Here is a 16,518-nt window from a genome sequence, read left to right as displayed (position 1 = left end):
CCCAGAATCTCATCTAAGATATTACAGTACATTCAGTTGTCATGTCTCCTATGGTTCCTCTCGGCCTTCATAGTTTCTCAGACTTTCCATGTTTTTGATGACAGTGATGGTTTTGAGTTCTGGTTAGTGTTTTGCAGAACGTCCCTCTATTAGAATTTGATGGTTTTTTGTTTTTTTTTTCATGATTAGCGTTATGGGTGTTTGGGAGAAAGACCAGGCTTGAGGAACAAGGGAGGAGTGACAGAAGGAGAGGGCCACCTGCCAGGAGTCTAGTATAGGAAAGCTGCCATCCCATAACCCAGCAGGCAGGAAACCAGGAAAATAAATACCTCAAATTCCCTCTCCTGTCCTGGGATCTCCTGCAAGTCCCTCCCATCTGAGGCCCAAAGGGAAGCCAAAGCCTTTTGCATTCCATCGGGGCCAGCCTCCCAGGACACAGAGCAGGATGGAGAAGGTTGGAGAGTGGATATAGAGGTGTGACAGTCTTCAGCCCAGTCCTGGGACTGAAGGAAGAGCTGTATAGCCAAAAAACCAGGTCTGAAAAGTGTCAACCACACAGTGGCCAAGGCCTGACAGATTCAGCCAGTAAAGATACGACAAATACCATTTGATTCAGTTTATTTACATAGACAGCAGAAGGAAGATTAGCCAAAGGTGCCAGCTCCATGTCATCCTTGTTGCACACACCAAAAAGGATGATGTGGAAGTCAAAGGGCTGGTAATTGCAACATGAGTCATGGGATATCCTGTTTGTGAGGAGCCAGTTCTAGATGCAGCTAAGCTGTTTTATAGTCTGCAACTCTATTCAGAGGGAGGTAGAGCATAAAGCCTTATATTTCATCAGCGCCTGGGAGGTGATGTCTCCTGACAGTCTCCAATGGGATGAGGAGGTGAGTGGACCTGGCCTTGAGGCAGCACCTCACAAGCCTTCCATCCTCTGCCATTCCTAAAGTGTCATTCAGGCTGTCAGTCAGGCCTTTGCCCACGTGGTTACATGCCAGGGCACCAAGGGAGAGTTTTTCCCCACAGAAGGCTCTTAGGTGGCTCCACAGACTTCACTGGCACGAAGTTGGGATCTAAAGCACCAGATCTCAGGTGACTCAGCCCCAACCATTCTTTCTCTTCCAATTTTCAGATTCTTGGGAGAGAATTCAACTGCCCCAGCCTTGGTCTGGGGTGGAAGCCATCAGCTGTGGCCAGGGGCAGGCTCACCATGAACAAACATGGGCTCTGGGCCTACCCCCATGTGCCCAGCAGCTTTCAGGGGCAGGCTGCACCCCCATCTGGCCCCTACTTGCTTCTGCTTTGAATTAGTGTCATTTTCATCTCATCTAAAGTATGAGAAGTCAAGAGAGGTCTTTAAGGACAGAGCAGTGACAGAGTGGTTCAGGTGACTTTTAACTATAGACTAATGGGCAGTGGGTAGAAACAAGCTGTGGCCCCACCAGAGGTTGGGGCTGCTTTAAAAGACCCAACCATAAAGCAGTACGTACAGCAATTAATATTTGCAGATCACTTAAAGAGCTGGAAAACTAAGAGAGCATGGTTAGGAGGGACCAAGGGAAGCCCAGCTTGACTCATGGACACTAGGGCTTAGTTCTGCTGGTTAATAAGCAGGTTAATAATCTGACAATAGGTTAGTAAACCCCTGCCTGATGGGGGACTATAGTCCTTTTCTTCCTATCTTTAAATGTTTCCAGGGACACACAGGCATGAAGACCTCCCCAAACAGTAAAGACGTCATCTCTGCTTCCTGGACCCAGCAGAATCCCTCAAGTCCTCATGCCCAGATGGGAAGGGCCTGTGGGCAGGCAGCCTCAGGAGTAACTCTACAGCTTGATGGGCTGTGGGGGGTTGAGGTGGCCGGGCCCACTGGGTGGGGGCAGCACCATGGGGAGTGAGTTGCTGCCCCGTTCGTGCCAGCATGTGTCCAGGATAGGGTAGAGCTTTCCCTGGAAGTCTGCCTGGAATGTGTAGAGTGGTCTCAGGTCATCTGGGCGGTCAGCATCAAAGAAGGTGAGCTCTCCCTGCTCATAGTGCAAATAGACGCCAATGCGGTGGGGGTGGCTGGCCACAGGCAGAGGCACCCTCGGGCAGCAAAAGGCCTCATACACCCGGCCCTCCTTCAGGCCAATGAGCCATAGGCCATGCTCTGGGGACTTGCTCAGCTTGCCCTTGCGACTGGCTGTGCCCTTGATGACCCCCAGGCGCCAGTCACTCTTGTTACCCACCACCACCTCCCAGTAATGGCGGCCGCAGGAGAAGCCTCGGCTGGCTAGGACACAAGTACTGTAGTCGAAGCGTTCAGGCTGGCTGGCGTGTCGCTGGGCCAGTAGCCCACATTGCACCACCGTGTTGCCTTTAGAGAGTTCCAAGAGAGGGTGGGCAGTGGCAGGATCCAGCTTAAGAGACTCCGGGGCTAGGAAATACCAGAGAAAAGATGTTTTCAAGCCACATAGAGGGCAGCAGACCCTGTCCCAAGACAGGTTGATTAGAGGCCCTGAGCTCCTCGGGAGAGGAACTGCGTAGGCCTCATTTCTGTATCCTAAGGGCCTAGTAGGGACCAGGCACAGAATTGGCACCATAAGGATGTTTATGTAATAAAATGATTCCTGAAGGGTGGGAAAAATAAACAACTGTGAGCCAAGGCCTTCTGGTGAGGAACATAGTGCAGGTCTGCCTAAGGCGGAGGTGCTGATGGAAGGACCTGAAAGATAGCCTGTCATTTGTGCTCCACAGCTAAACTCCCCAGGTTTTCTGGAAAATCCAAAACAAAATTGTTTTTTTGATACCTTAGCAGCTTATTTGAGGACAAACTATCCCAACTAACCTCTTTGCTAGCTGCCAGCTGATCAGTTTAAACCAAAAACGTGCAAACAACACACAGTTGAGAGATTGTGTGTGTGTGTGTGTGTGTGTGTTAACACCTGCAGCACCTGGTCTTCCTAGGTGGTCTCCCATCCAAGTATTAACTAGGCCCGACCCTGCTTAGCTTCCAAGATCAGACAGGATCAAGCACGTTCAGGGTTGCATGGCTGTAGACTATCAGTGGTTTTTTCCTCTCCCCCTTTTTCTCTTATATAAACTGTTTTTGTCTTTGTTGGCTGAAATCAATCTGTTGATCTCCTTTATGTGACAGTAATGAAGGAGTTAATTAAATTAGTTCTCTTGATAGAGCAATAGCTATATTTATAAGCGCTAAACTATACACACATGTGTATATATGTATATTTATAAATAGGCAGCCTAGCAAGGTGGCTGTTAATAGCCCCTCTTTACAAATGAGGAAACCGAGGCTCAGAAATTACACAACTTGTCCTGGTTAATAGACGATAGAGCTTAGCTTGAACCCAGGCTGTTTGGTGGAACTTCACTCCTGTGCTCTCAAGCCTCCTCTGTACCTTATATCAGCAGCCCTCAGGAAGGATGGGTTGGGTTCTCACCTGGCAGAACCTTGCGGAAGAGCCTTTTCCACACAGTCAGCTTGATGTCAGCCTGGTGGAGGCCTGGCTTGAAGGAGATGGGGCTGAATGTACTTTCCAAGGGCCGGACCTGCTGCAGCTCTGCTCTAGGGGGCAGCAGTTGATAATGATGGTGGAGCTGCATCCTGTGCACCCCACCCCTGCACCCACATGCAAGTCCAACCAGACTGCACAGCTCAGAAGACTGTGCACTCTGGATGCCCATCAGTTCCTCCCCTCCACCCACTCTCAGAGGATCTGTCTTCCTGGAAGGGAAAATACATCGATGTTCCTCAATTGTAGGTCTAGGACCAGCAGCATCACCTGGAAGCTTGTTAGAAATGCAAATATTTTCGAGTTCCACCCTAGAGCTGCTGAATCAGAAACTGATTACTGAGGCCCAGTGAGGATGTGTTAACGAGCCCTCCAGGTGGTTCTGATGCATGCTAATGTTTCAGGACTACTTCTCTACCCAGTGACCCTTGTGCAGAGCCAATCAGATACTCTGTCCTTTCATTGAAACCAATGCTCCTAACCAAATTGTCCCTAAATGCAATCCGTTCCCACAAGCCGTAGTGCAGGTGTGAAGCACCCTGGTTATGGCTATTACCCACCTCTCCCACCTCATTTCCTGTGTCACCCTGTGTCATACTTCACAGCCCAGCAATACTGAACTTATTCCCAAGTCCACATACTACTTTGCCCTTTCATGTACTTGCTTGCCTGCCAAACGCCTGTCCTCCCCCTTCTCAGCTGTCCACCCAGGCACAGCTTTGCCAATCTCTCCCCGCCCCACAGTCACCACCTCCTCTGTGTTATTTCTGTAGCTTGTGTGAACTTCTGTTGTTCTAGGTACCCACAGTGATGTAACCATAGTTTACTGTCTGCCTCCCACCAGTCTGCGAAACCCCTGAAGACAGGGACATGACTGCATCTCTGTTTCCCCTGGGCCCAGTACAGAGCCAGATGTGGGCAGCTGCTCCTGAGACACTGGTGCAACTGAAGGGAGGAAATGGTGGAGAAGAGATGCCTGTGCCCACAGCCACCCGACCCATGCTGAGAGCTCCCTCCCAGGTTATTACCTGGAGGCCATGGAGTGGTAGTTCTGGAAGACAAGAGAGAGGTGGGTTAGGGCATGGCAGAGGCTATGCAAAAGTCGTTATGAGTAGAAGGCTCTGAGGGCCTTGACATGGGGCATACTCCCTTGTCCACTCACCCGGATGAACTCGTGGTGACTCTCGTTACCAAACTGCTCCAGCACATGCCCAACTTGGACCAGCCGCTCCTGTTTGCCCTGGGCCTGCTCCAGCTGCATGTCCAGGGAGGCCACGAGGCCACGGGTGTGACCCTCTACTCCCCCCAGGCAGCGGGCCTTCTCCTCGTCCACCAGGTGGTGCAGCTCCTGGAACTCACGGCGGATCACCCAGCTGAAGACTTCAGACTCGTTCTGGGACAAGGAGGGCCTGTCGTGACTGGAGCTGCAGCAGAGCCACCTAGCAATGACTGACCTCTGCGTCCCCAGAGCCTGGCAGCTTGGGCCTTCTTGACTAGGCTAGTTCTGGTACTTGAGTCCCAGGACTGACTCCTGCCCAGATGTTCACACTGCGACTGGGCATCCCATGGGGGCCCATGGTGGTGGGCAATAGTGGCAGAGCCAAGGCTGAGCCCCCAGTTCCCATTTCAAAGCAGCGGCTCGGCTTTTTCCTGGCTTAACTATTAAGTGAGCACATAAGATTTTGCTTTATCGCAGGGTTCCACAGCTGAAAGAAGTCTGAAAGTCTCTGGGAGAGCAGGTTTTGGAGATAACCAGGATTCCTGTGTGACCCTGAGTTCTGTCTCCATCCAACAGGGTTATGCCCCCTCCCTCTCAAGGGTAAGAGGTGCTTTGGGAATACTGGGCTCCTGCTCCCGTTTTATGACCACCTGCAGGGCCCGGGCTTCATACCCTTCCAGCCCCAATGTGCCCCTCACTGAGGAAAAGCAGACAGCCAAGGAGGGCTTCAGGCCTTTCCACCCCTGTGCTCCAGGTGCTGAGCAGGCACCACATGGACTGTCAAGGTCAAGCAGACACAGGAGGCTGGGGCGGGCGAATCATGCCCTTGCTTAGGGCTGTTTACCTCTGGGACATGGGTTCTGAGTTATCTGAGTCCCAAGGACATGGAGGACACAAGCCAACTTGGAGACAGTCCTGACAACTGGGTTGAATTCCCCTGAGAGGATTTACACCTTCCCCACCCTGCCCTGGAATGCTTTGAATTTCAGCTTTATATAGAAGGCATGGATTCCTGTAAAGGACAAATTAGAACCCGGCTCTATGGGAAAGGGCAGAGGGAAAGGACACTCACGAGAATCCTGGTCCTGTTGTTCACCAGTTTGGCGATATGCTCATCCACCTTTTTCTGCTCCTGCTTCAAGTCAGAGATGAGGGCCGCAAGCTCCTCCTGGAAGCAACATGCCATGGCCCTGTAGCTGACCCCTTCACCCTCTCAGTTCCTTGGGGCCAGCCCTGGGTCTCACCCTTTTAGGGAGCATCCCAATGGCCACTAGCATTCCAGTGGAACCAGGACAGAGATCACAGCTACCCAGTTTCCCTTGACCTCAAAATAGTTAAGATTAATCAAGAATATTCTACATTGATGATAGGAACTGCCCAGGCAGAAGAGGATCTCCATGTCATCCCTCTCTAAGACATGGAGGGAAATGCTAAACATTGTTACAGCCACCGGAAGTCACCGCACAATATCCAGAAGGGGTGATTGCCAGTCTGAAGCCAATCCTCCCTACATGGAATGCTTCCTGTAGGGTACACACGAGGTAAACTCTTCAGTCACCAGGAGGTCCAGAATTAGTAGGCATTTGATCAAGAATCATCACAAAGGGGCTGTCCCCAAGTGAGGCAAGTGGTGCATGTGGTGGCTCAGGTTACACCTGGTGAGTCCCCATATGCTATAAAGACCTGAACCCATCCCTGGCAGGCTTGGGCTCGGCCTAGATTTAGGGCCTCCCAAAGACAAAGTAAACTCACTTCTGGGCTGCCCTGCCTCCATATCCAGCCTAGCCTTACGGATCCGAGCAGGACCACTTAGACCACCATCTAGCTGTACTACTTGACCAGGGCCCTGCTGCTTTGTGCCTGTGGAGTGTACAAACTCTGGCTTAGATAGTTACCAAGCAGAAGTCAGTTGCAAGAGCCTTTCAGGAAGGGAGCAGGGTAAAAAGAATAATGCCAGTGTGGGGATAAATGGACACAGAGCCCTTTCTGTGGATAAAGAGGCATCAGATCTCACAACAGCCCAAGAAAGGCATTCCAAAGGTAATCCTAAATCAGAGAGATGGAACTAGTTCTTTCTCAGCAACTGGGCTACAGTGAGAGGAAACAGAATTATGAAAATGAGGTATCATGAGACCTCAATCAATAGGAGAAGACAAGAATGCATGAAAGGGATCTTTTAAGGGAACAATTTAGTCACATTATACAGAGTCTTGAGATCACAAAAACCCACATCCAAAACCAAGACCTAAGCTGCACCCTAGCTCCTAGCCAGAAATAATGAGCAAGCTCCCAAGTATTTCCTTCTCTCCTGGGCAGCTGTCTGCTAATAAAATGTGGGCTTTATTTCATTATATTGAAATTGGGTTTCCTTCTTCCACACTCCCCTAAAACTACTCTTGCCAAGATAATCAATTCTTACTGCTAAAGCTGACAGACTCTTCATTTTTCAGCAGACACTTCACAAGTGATCTTGTTCTTGTTAAAATGCTCTGTACCTCTGATTTCCAGGAGGCCATATTCAGCCAGTGTTCCTACTCCCTCCGTTGATTCTTTCTGTCCCCTTTTCGGGGTTCTCTACCCAAATCTTCTGGTGCTCCTTGGGGTGTATCATCAGTGTCTTCCCTTATCAGTCTGCAGACTCCCCTGGTAGGCCTTCTCCACACCTTCAGTTACTACCCAGCCTCACTCTCCAATCTACCCTCCTGAAGAGGGATCAGACTACACAACAACCCTGCTTAAGATCCTCCAGGCCCACCCCCTCTACATGGTTCTCTGTATAAACCGCAGATCCCACCGTGTGTCACACAGGCCTTTCCATGACCTGGCCCGTGCTTACTTCACCTACCCCGTCTCGCTCCTACCTCACCCTCCTTTGAGCTTAATAGAATGATATAAATCCTCAAATATGGCAAGCCGTTTGCCTCCTGGTCTTTTGCATATGTTGTCTTTATATTTGGAGTGCTTTTCCTTCTCTTCTTTTTCTATCAAGTCCTCCTTGTGGTTCAAATCTTGGCTTAGCAGTTCACTTCCTCTAGGAAACCTGTGACCACCTGAGATGATGCAGAAGCCATGTTCTAGGTAGTCTCCCCATTGCCTGTATTTAACTGTGAAGGCAGCACCCGACACATGGGACTCTGTCAGACCCCCAGACTGTGAGCTCCCCCAGGGCAGATGAACCTCTTGTCTACTACTGCACCATGGGCACCAACACAGATTAGAAGCCCAGTAAGTGTTTGTGGGTAGGAGGGGCTGGTGGATGACCTGGCTGGCCTTGCGCAAGTTTCCTACTTGTCTCTCAGGGCTGAAGGAGCAAAGAAATGTTGCCCAGAGCACTCAGCCAGGAAACCCCTAGAACAGCTTACAAGAAGGGGCCCTCTGCCTGCAGCTCTGGATGCTCTTCCTTTTCCTGTTCTCCTCACCTGTATTTTTTCACCTTTATGCCCCTCTCCCGCTCAAACACCAGGCCAGGCACCCTATAACAATTCACTTCCAAGAACCCTTCCTGCCCTTTCTTGATTGTTGCAATGGAAAGAAAACTGCCTTGGTTTGAGTCTTAGCTCTGCCACTGACAAGCTGTCTGACCTTGGAAAGACCCTTACCTTCTCTGAGCCTTACTTTCCTCATTTATAGAATACAATAACAACCCTATCCTTCATAAACCTTAGATGAACTAGTAACCCAAGATGGTTCGCTCTTATCATCTTAAATTATGATCTGTTAGACCTGAGGCAAAGGTCCAGGAGGACAAGAATCCATTGATTTCACAAATACATTTTGAGCTTTTACTACATGCCAGGCACAGAGGTACCCAAGGAAACAAAGCAAAGTCCCTGCCCTCGTGCGTCTAAGAGTGCAGTCCCAGGAGCACTCAAGAAACAAAATGAGGGCTACAAAGAAACAAAGCCAGGAAAGGGCTAGCACGTGACTTGGAGCATGCTCCATCACATGCACTGCTGTAATCCCCAGCACCTACTCGGAGCGTAGTGGATGAATAATGAATGCACTGGGGCTCGTCCCTCCAGGACGGGGCTGAAGGGAACTCGGGTCCCGGCAGGACAGGACACTTCTGTGCCAAGTGATGGCTCCAGAGAGCTCAGGCGCTGGGCTCCCTGTGCCCCCAAGGTGGCCCGGTTCCTTGCCCCTCAGCACTCTTGCTGCCTACCTTCATTCGGCTGTAGACAGTGGAGACGGGGGTGACCCGGTGGTGCTGGTGGGATCCCAGCAGGCCGCAGAGGCCACAGATGAGCTCCTGGTCCTTCTCGCAAAAGAGGCTGAGTGGGTTTCGGTGGTGCGCGCAGACTTTGGGCTCTGGGTCCCTGGGGAGCTGCAAGGCTTCAATCACCCGTGCCAGGGAGACGTTGGGCGGGGAGCTGCTACCATCCACCTCCTGCCGGCACACGGGGCAGCGCAGCTCGGAGTCCAGGTGGTGGGACAGGGACACCAGACAGCCTTTGCAGTAGGAGTGGCCGCACTGCAGCATTAGGGGCTCCCTGAAGACCTCGAGGCAGATGGGGCACTGCAGGCGGTCCTCCAGCTCTGGCACTCTCACCTGCCACGCCATCCGCGATGCTGGATGGAATACAGTGCACCTTCCTAAACCTGCTCCCTCCACACCTTCTGCCCCCAAACCCCTGGAAAGGGCTGCTGCAGATTAAGAGGGCCTTACAGACTCCAGTCTTGGATTTCAGTCCTAACCCCCTATAACTTTGGGTGTTTCCCATCTTTAAAACAAAGAGCTTAAAAGAAAAACAAAGGTCACATAAAGATATATGAGTCTACTTTTTTCACTCAGATTTGGAGGTAAACATGAAAGAAAGGGGCCATCTGCAGGGTCATTTGGAATGACAAATAATGGCAACTCCAGCCGCAGCAGGGGTTCTGACCTAGAACCGAACAGCACAAACGAGCAAAGTTCCTTTCCATCTTTTAGGTGAGTGTTCAAGCTGGTGATCAACCATTGCAAGTATACTTATAACAGAGATTCCTGAGTCACTCCTTCACACATCTCTAGTGAGACCTGGAAATCTACATTGACAATAGACACTCCCAGGTCATTCTAAAGCAGAGAGTTCTGTCTTAGAACAACACTGTTCTGGAGAGTCTGGGACTTATCTTAACTTCCCACCCAGTTCTTCTGTGAAAACTGATCGTCTCGAGAGAAGCACTGAGCTGAAGTCGCCAGCAGACCCAGGAAGAGCCCCTGTGTGGAACTACCTGGCTTCTCAGGATCCACTGAGCGAGCCTCCTACTGGGACCTCAAACCAGCATCGCTGACAGGATTGGCTTGGCCTCTTCTCCCCAGGCTGAGATAGCAGGAGTGGAGACTCGGGGATTGCAGCTGGATGCCTGCTCCACCACCTAGTCTCTGCCCCTTTCCTCCTCCCCTTTCCCAGCAACACCCCCATATCCTCAAGGTCACCCAGAATCAGATGGAAACTGGGCCACATCACGGGACTGGGGAGGCAGCCTCTGCTGGGCCAGCTCTGATAACTGTAACATTCAGGTGCTTGCTTTGGCCAGGCAAGGGGAAGGGGTGGAGACAGAGACTGGGCACCCATTCACACCTTACTGACCCCAAACAGGAATGGACTTGTGTCCTGGTACAATCTTTCTGAATCTCTCTGTCTTTATTTTAAAGATATTTTAGTTTACTTATTTAGATTTTTTTAATTGGGGTAAGTGCACATCTTAATCATATACTTGATGTTCACTCTTTGCATATATACATACTCACTCAAGATCAAGATAGAGAACATTTCCAGTACCCAGAAGCCTCCCTCATGCTGCCGCTAGTCAGAACTCTAACAAGAATAGCCACTATCATGACTCATATCATCTGTGGGCTGGTTTTGAATTTCAAATGAACAGAATCACATAGTATGTACTTTTGTGTCTAAGTTCTTTACTCAATATTATTGCATTAGGAAATTTTTTTATATGAAGTCTTTCAAAGGTTTAGAAGTCCAATGACATTTTGTTATACAGTTAATAATATACTATATATGCTATATGTATAAAATACAAGTCATAATGTACTGCACATTCCCAGAGGTATGGAGGGAAATTATTGATTGGAAAGGACAGGTTAGAAACACAAGGATCTGTGGAACAGCAGGCCACAACCTCCACAGGCCCAAGCACCAATGTCTGCCAGCCAGGGAGGTTGCCACCCCTGTGACAAGCAAGACTAAGGTCTGGTATAGACAGGTAGAAAGCTAAATTTATTTGTTAATTCAAGAAATATTTATTGAGAACCTGCTACATGTCAAGCATTGAGCTGGGTATTATAAATATATTAAAGAACAAGACAGACAAGGTTTCCATCCTTTGAGTTTATGATGTAGGGATAGTCGTGGTGTATAAGGTCATTAACAAGTTAATATAATAGTGGTAAATGCTATGAAAGAAGTAAACAATGTGAGAAAGGGGGATGGGGTGACAGATTGCATGAGGTACACTTTAGCAAGGGGCAGGGCAATATCTCTGAGGAGGGATGGTTGAGGTGAGATCCGAAAAATACACAGAAGCCAGCTACCTGAAAGGATGCAGGAGGGTGGAACAGGCAGTAGGTCAGCAAGTACAAAGGCTCTGAAGCTGGAAAGCACTTGGTATTTGTGAGATACACTAGAAAGGAGACCTGGGTAGCTGGAGTGTAGTAAGGGAGAAGGAACATCAAAAGATGAAGCCAGAGAGGTTGGCAAAGAGGGCTCTGTAGACTAGGGCAAAGGTTTGGATTTCATTTCAAGGGATTTCATCTGATTTCTATTTATATATTTATTTATTTAAACACCTATAGCACCTGGTCTTCCTAGGTGGTCTCCCATCCAAGTACTAACCAGGCCCGACCCTGCTTAGCTTCCGAGGTCAGATGAGATCAGGCATGTTAAGGGTGGCATGGCCATAGACTCTGATTTATATTTTTAAAGATCATTCTGGCCACTTTGTAGATAATGGATCACAATAGCTTGAGCACCTGGATAGATGGATGGTGAAGCCGATGACATACAGAGAAGATCGAGGTGAACAAACTAGAAAAGGGATCCAGAGTCAGATGCCTGAGGGCATTCAGGGAGAAACTGAGTAGCCCAACAATCTGCAGACTTCAGCAAACAATAAAATCACCTGCAGGGCTTGTTAAAACTCAGTTTCTAGGTCCTGGCCCCAGAGTTTCTGATTCAGGAGCATAGGCATGAGCCCAAGAAATTTGCATTTGTAACAAGCATTGATGCTGCTGATCTAGGAACTAACCCTTTGAGAACCACTGAAAAAGGCAATTGGACACAGGCACCTGGGGCTCTGGCACTTGGGAGGCTCTAGGCTGGCCAGATATATATACCACCTATATATATCATATATTTAAACCTATAGGAAAGGCTGGGATCTCTTAGGGACTGAAAACAGAGATGGGCAAGAGTCTAAGGATGGCTCTGAGGTTGCTAACGATTAGAGGTCAGGAAGTGAAGGATGACTGAGAAGGGACAGTGAGGTAGGAGGAACATCAAGAGTGAGCGGTGACTAGGAAGCTGTGGGAGGCAGAATGGCCCCCTAAAGATATCCATGCCCTAATTCCCGGACTCTGTGATTATACTTCACATGGCAAAAGGGACTTTGAAGATGTAATTATGCTCATAAACTTGAATTATCCAGGTAGATTCAATTTAATCACATAACCGCTTAACAGCAGAGAACTTTCTCTGGCTGGAGTCAGAGATGCTACAGAAGAGGAAGCTGGAGGATTCCAAGCATGAGAAGGATTCAGCACACTGTTGCTGAGATGTCAGGGCCCATGTGCAAAGACAGGAGAGAGGCCACTAAAAGCTAGGGGTGGTCCCTGGTTTTCAGCCAGCAAGGACATGGGGACCTCAGGCTTAGAGCTGCAAGGATCTGGATTTTCTAAATTGAATGAGCTTTGAAGTGGATTTCCCCCCAAAGCCTCCAATCAAGCTGATGTTTTGATTTTAGCCCAGTGGGACCAATGTTAGAATTCTAACCTACAAAACTGTTAAAGAATAGGTGTTGCTTTAAACAGCTAGGTTTGTGGTAATCTGTTGCAACATTGATAGAAAACAAATACAGAAGCCAAGGAAAAAGCATTTAAAGGTGAGAGAGGTCAACTTCATCGAATGCTGACAGGAGTCCAGCAATCTGAGGACAAAGAGATGTCTGATGGACAACAAAAGCAGTGGCAGGAGCAGGGCACAGTGGTAATATTAATGTGAGTTGGAGAGAAAATGCAGGGTGAGGAGGTGGATACAGAGCAAATGAAAAGCCTCTGCAGCAACTCTTTCCAGAAGTTTTTTGTGAAGAGTAGGATTGGGGCCACCTGTAGCAGGAGGGAGATGTGGGACAAAGGGAAGCTCATTTGTTTTATGGTAGGAAATTTTCAGACACATATAAACGGAAGGAAATGATACAGTAGTCAAGGCAAAACTGGTGCAGGACAGAAAGGGTACCCAAAGTCCTTGAGCAGGCAGGAGCGCAAGGACCCAGGGACCAAGCCAGAGGGTCTGGGATCCGGGGCCATTCTTCCTTTGCATCATGAAGGCGTAGGTGCAGCAGCTTCTGTGGATTCGGTGACGGGAAAGTGAGAGAGCCATCATTTTGTTTTCTCAGGAACTAGGCAGTCCGACTTTAAAGTCCTGGCCCGGCCTAAACCTCTCGGAAAACAAAGAAGGAAGGAAGGTGAAAATAACGCACTGCTGAGAGGCCTGACCCTTCCGGCAGCAGGCCGTTTCGAGGTCCTGTCCTCACTGGTGCACTCCCATCACGTGCCCCACTGCGTGTCCCCTCCCCCAATCACGTGCCCCACTGCGTGTCCCCTCCCCCAATCACGTGCCCCACAGCGAGTCCTCGCCAGTCGCATGTCCGTTCCCCACGCCTTCCCTACATGCTCCACCACACGCTCCCACCACTTGCTGCGCAGGTTTGTTTTTTTTTTTTTCCTACCACGGGCCCCATGGTGCACCGCGCGCCCCTGTCGCGTGTCCCATTGCACCCTCAGTGAGCCCAAGGGCGGTTGGCTGCGGTTGGGACTAAGCGATTAGCGCCTCCTCGAGGCCGGGGAACGGAATGCCGCCATCTGGAGCTGACCGCAGGGTATAAAGGCGGAGGCGGGAAGGGAGTCATCCCCTTCGGGACTTTCCCGGAGTCGCTGGCAGGGAGAGGGCGATAGGACTGAGCGCTCCTCCGCGCGGATATGGTGGGGAGCACCCGGACCCCGGGAGTCAGACGAGGGGACTGCGCCCCTAGCCAGGTGAGGGTCCTGGCGAGTCAGGGGCTGGGGCGCCAGAGGCAGGGTGCAGTCTGAGGGCTCACAGGTCTTGTGTTTCATTCCCACCAAGTCTCCCTACCAGAGGTTAAGTCAATGGATGCTGGACATTTCCGGAGACCGGGGTGTGCTGAAGGACATCATCCGAGAGGGTGCTGGCGAGCTGGTGACACCGGATGCTTCGGTGCTAGGTACAGCCTGCGGGCCCGGTGCCCTCTGTCCTCTGGAAGCTGGCGATATGAGAGGACTGGTGGTTACGAGGGCAGCAAGCGTTTCACTGCAGTTTACTTTGGGGGTGAGGGGAGGCTACGTTTAAAAAAAAAAAAAGTATTTCTATCCGGTAGAACATGCTTTCTTAGAATTGGGGTTTTAAGGGAAAGCTAGAAAATTCGTATCACCTTTTCATGACGCCACTGTGAACAAGAGACACCTCCAGGCCCACCAGCCAAGCTCCTGAACATCAGAGCAAAAGGTCAGGCATCCAAACATTAAGCAAAGGTTTGTTCCTGTCACTCAGGGTGTGGAGCAGTTGAAGCACATCTAATTCTATTGTTTTTGTATGATAAAGAGTCTGATGTTATAGAGGTGAAGGTATTCTTGGTCCATTTTTCCTCACCATGTGTCTGTTTCATCTGCCCTAGTGAAATATTCTGGATACCTGGAGCACATGGACAAGCCTTTTGATTCTAATTGCCTTAGGAAAACTCCTCGGCTAATGAAACTTGGAGAGGGTAAGTTCAGATTAGGAGCTGAAAAAGAAGGGGTTTGTTTTTAGGAATTGTTGAAGAACAATACCCTAGGACTAGAAAACTGTCCAAAGCACAGATCGTTTGAGTTAGTTTTTCTGAAACTGGGTTTTGCTAAACCAGCCACTTTCTCCCCACATTCCCCCTTGAGACCTAGGTATTTGGGAGATGGCCTACCTGGCAAGGTTATCTTTGCATCCTGACTTAACCATTGGGTATTGTGTTTTCATTTGTCCATTCATTAAGTAAACATCTATTGAATGCTTACTACCCACAATGCATGGTGAAAAGAAAGGATGTACCCAGATGATTAAAACATTTCGGCCAGTGTGGTGGAGGAGATTGACCTGCGTTCAGATTACCAACCTGGTAGAATCAGATAAGTTCCTGGGAGGTATAAGCGGTATTGTAGGAGTAGTTAATGAAGTCACCATGAACTCCAGCTGGGAAGATCAGAGGATTCATGGAAAAGGGGGCATTTGAAACGAGCCTTGAAGTTAGAATAAGATTTCAGTCAGGGCAGAAGCTGGGCATGGGGTGAGGAGGAAAATGTTGCAGGAAGAAAGAACTGTGTGACAAAGATGTAGAGGCCAGAATGCTGCAGTGCCTGGAGACGTTAGAGTTGGGAATGGAGGTGGTAGTGGGAGATAAGGCTGAAAAGTGAGTTGAGATGTCTTGGAATATTATGTGGAGAGATTTGGGTGTTAAGGAGGAAGAAATTGATAGCATTGGAACAGGTTACTGGGCAAGCTTCAACAAAGTTCTTTGTCCCTTCTTCCAGATATTACACTTTGGGGCATGGAGCTGGGCCTTCTGAGCATGCGGAGGGGAGAGCTGGCCCGGTTTCTGTTCAAACCGACCTATGCCTATGGAACACTGGGCTGTCCGCCCTTGATCCCCCCAAACACCACTGTCCTGTTCGAGATTGAGCTGCTTGACTTCCTGGATTCTGCTGAGTCAGACAAGTTTTGTGCCCTCTCATCTGTAAGTTCTGGAGCACAGATGTCAGCACTTTGTAGAGAAAGGGTTGAGTTTATTGTGTTTTGGTAATTATCCTGCCCTGCTGATGATCCTCTAGCCCAGGTCCCACCCTAAGGATCCTGTGCAGTGGTGGTGGAGTTCCCTCACTTTCCAGTATTGCCCGTCTCAGTTATGTCTGTTGTGTGTGGGTAACTGTGCTAGGCCAAGGTCAGGCTGTGGTTTTGTTATGGACCAGCAGTTTAAGCTGATCTTTTAATTTTCCTTTGCCCTACTTCTCCCTGCAAAACAGTAAACATTTGCTTCTCAACATTATGTTTGGGTTCTAGCAAGTCAGGCATTGGTAGCTCATAATTAAGGTGACCGTATGTATAATTTGTTACCCAGCCTAGGACAGTTGAGAGTGAAAGGGACTATCAGCTGGATGGGATACCAGGACATCAGGTGTAAATTTCAAGTTTTTTGTGTCTTTGAACTTGAGTCAAATGAGGACATATGGCCTCTATCCTCATAATTTAAATATTGCCATTTCTTTGTTGCCTTTAACCCATCCCATAGAGATAGGGCCTTTAATCTCATCAGCAGTCATGTGCAGTCTGTGTCATGCTATTTCACACTGACTCTGTATGCGACCTTAAAGGTCCACCCCAGGTTTACATCTGTATATGGTATCTCTCCAGCTAAACAGCCCCTTTTTAAAAATCTTTACACAGTACAGAGGTTCTTGCATATGCCTGGGTCGCATCTCTGGTGTACTGATTTAGAATCTCTGGGGGTGGAGCCAAGACATCT

General features: G+C 49.2%; 2 protein-coding genes, 1 non-coding gene and 1 pseudogene across 3 annotated transcripts in view; 1 reads left to right on the top strand and 3 right to left on the bottom strand.

Moving 5' to 3' along the window:
* Positions 1–1,829: 1,829 nt before the first annotated feature.
* TRIM50 (tripartite motif containing 50) lies at positions 1,830–9,295 on the bottom strand. Its single transcript, XM_011371532.1, has 6 exons — positions 8,897–9,295; positions 5,807–5,902; positions 4,678–4,908; positions 4,544–4,566; positions 3,444–3,568; positions 1,830–2,419 (listed from the first exon to the last, which is right to left on the bottom strand). The coding sequence occupies exons 1-6, from the start codon at positions 9,293–9,295 to the stop codon at positions 1,830–1,832; spliced, it is 1,464 nt and encodes a 487-aa protein (XP_011369834.1).
* Positions 2,925–3,043, bottom strand: LOC111746578 (annotated as a pseudogene).
* Positions 9,296–11,521: 2,226 nt separating the features above from the next.
* LOC111746543 lies at positions 11,522–11,640 on the bottom strand. Its single transcript, XR_002783168.1, has one exon. It is a non-coding gene; the product is annotated as a 5S ribosomal RNA (ribosomal RNA).
* A 1,325-nt stretch (positions 11,641–12,965) lies between these two features.
* Positions 12,966–16,518, top strand: part of FKBP6 (FK506 binding protein 6) — a 21,756-nt gene continuing 18,203 nt past the window's right edge. Inside the window, exons 1-5 of the mRNA XM_011371678.2 lie at positions 12,966–13,041; positions 13,772–13,811; positions 14,072–14,193; positions 14,644–14,733; positions 15,530–15,732. Of these exons, the coding sequence (XP_011369980.2) occupies positions 12,966–13,041; positions 13,772–13,811; positions 14,072–14,193; positions 14,644–14,733; positions 15,530–15,732 (531 nt within the window). The remainder of the gene's footprint in view (positions 13,042–13,771; positions 13,812–14,071; positions 14,194–14,643; positions 14,734–15,529; positions 15,733–16,518) is intronic.

The sequence above is a fragment of the Pteropus vampyrus genome, unplaced genomic scaffold (genome assembly GCF_000151845.1).
Source record: "Pteropus vampyrus isolate Shadow unplaced genomic scaffold, Pvam_2.0 Scaffold193, whole genome shotgun sequence".
Taxonomy (NCBI): domain Eukaryota; kingdom Metazoa; phylum Chordata; class Mammalia; order Chiroptera; family Pteropodidae; genus Pteropus; species Pteropus vampyrus.
This window is presented reverse-complemented; position numbering and strand designations above follow the sequence as displayed.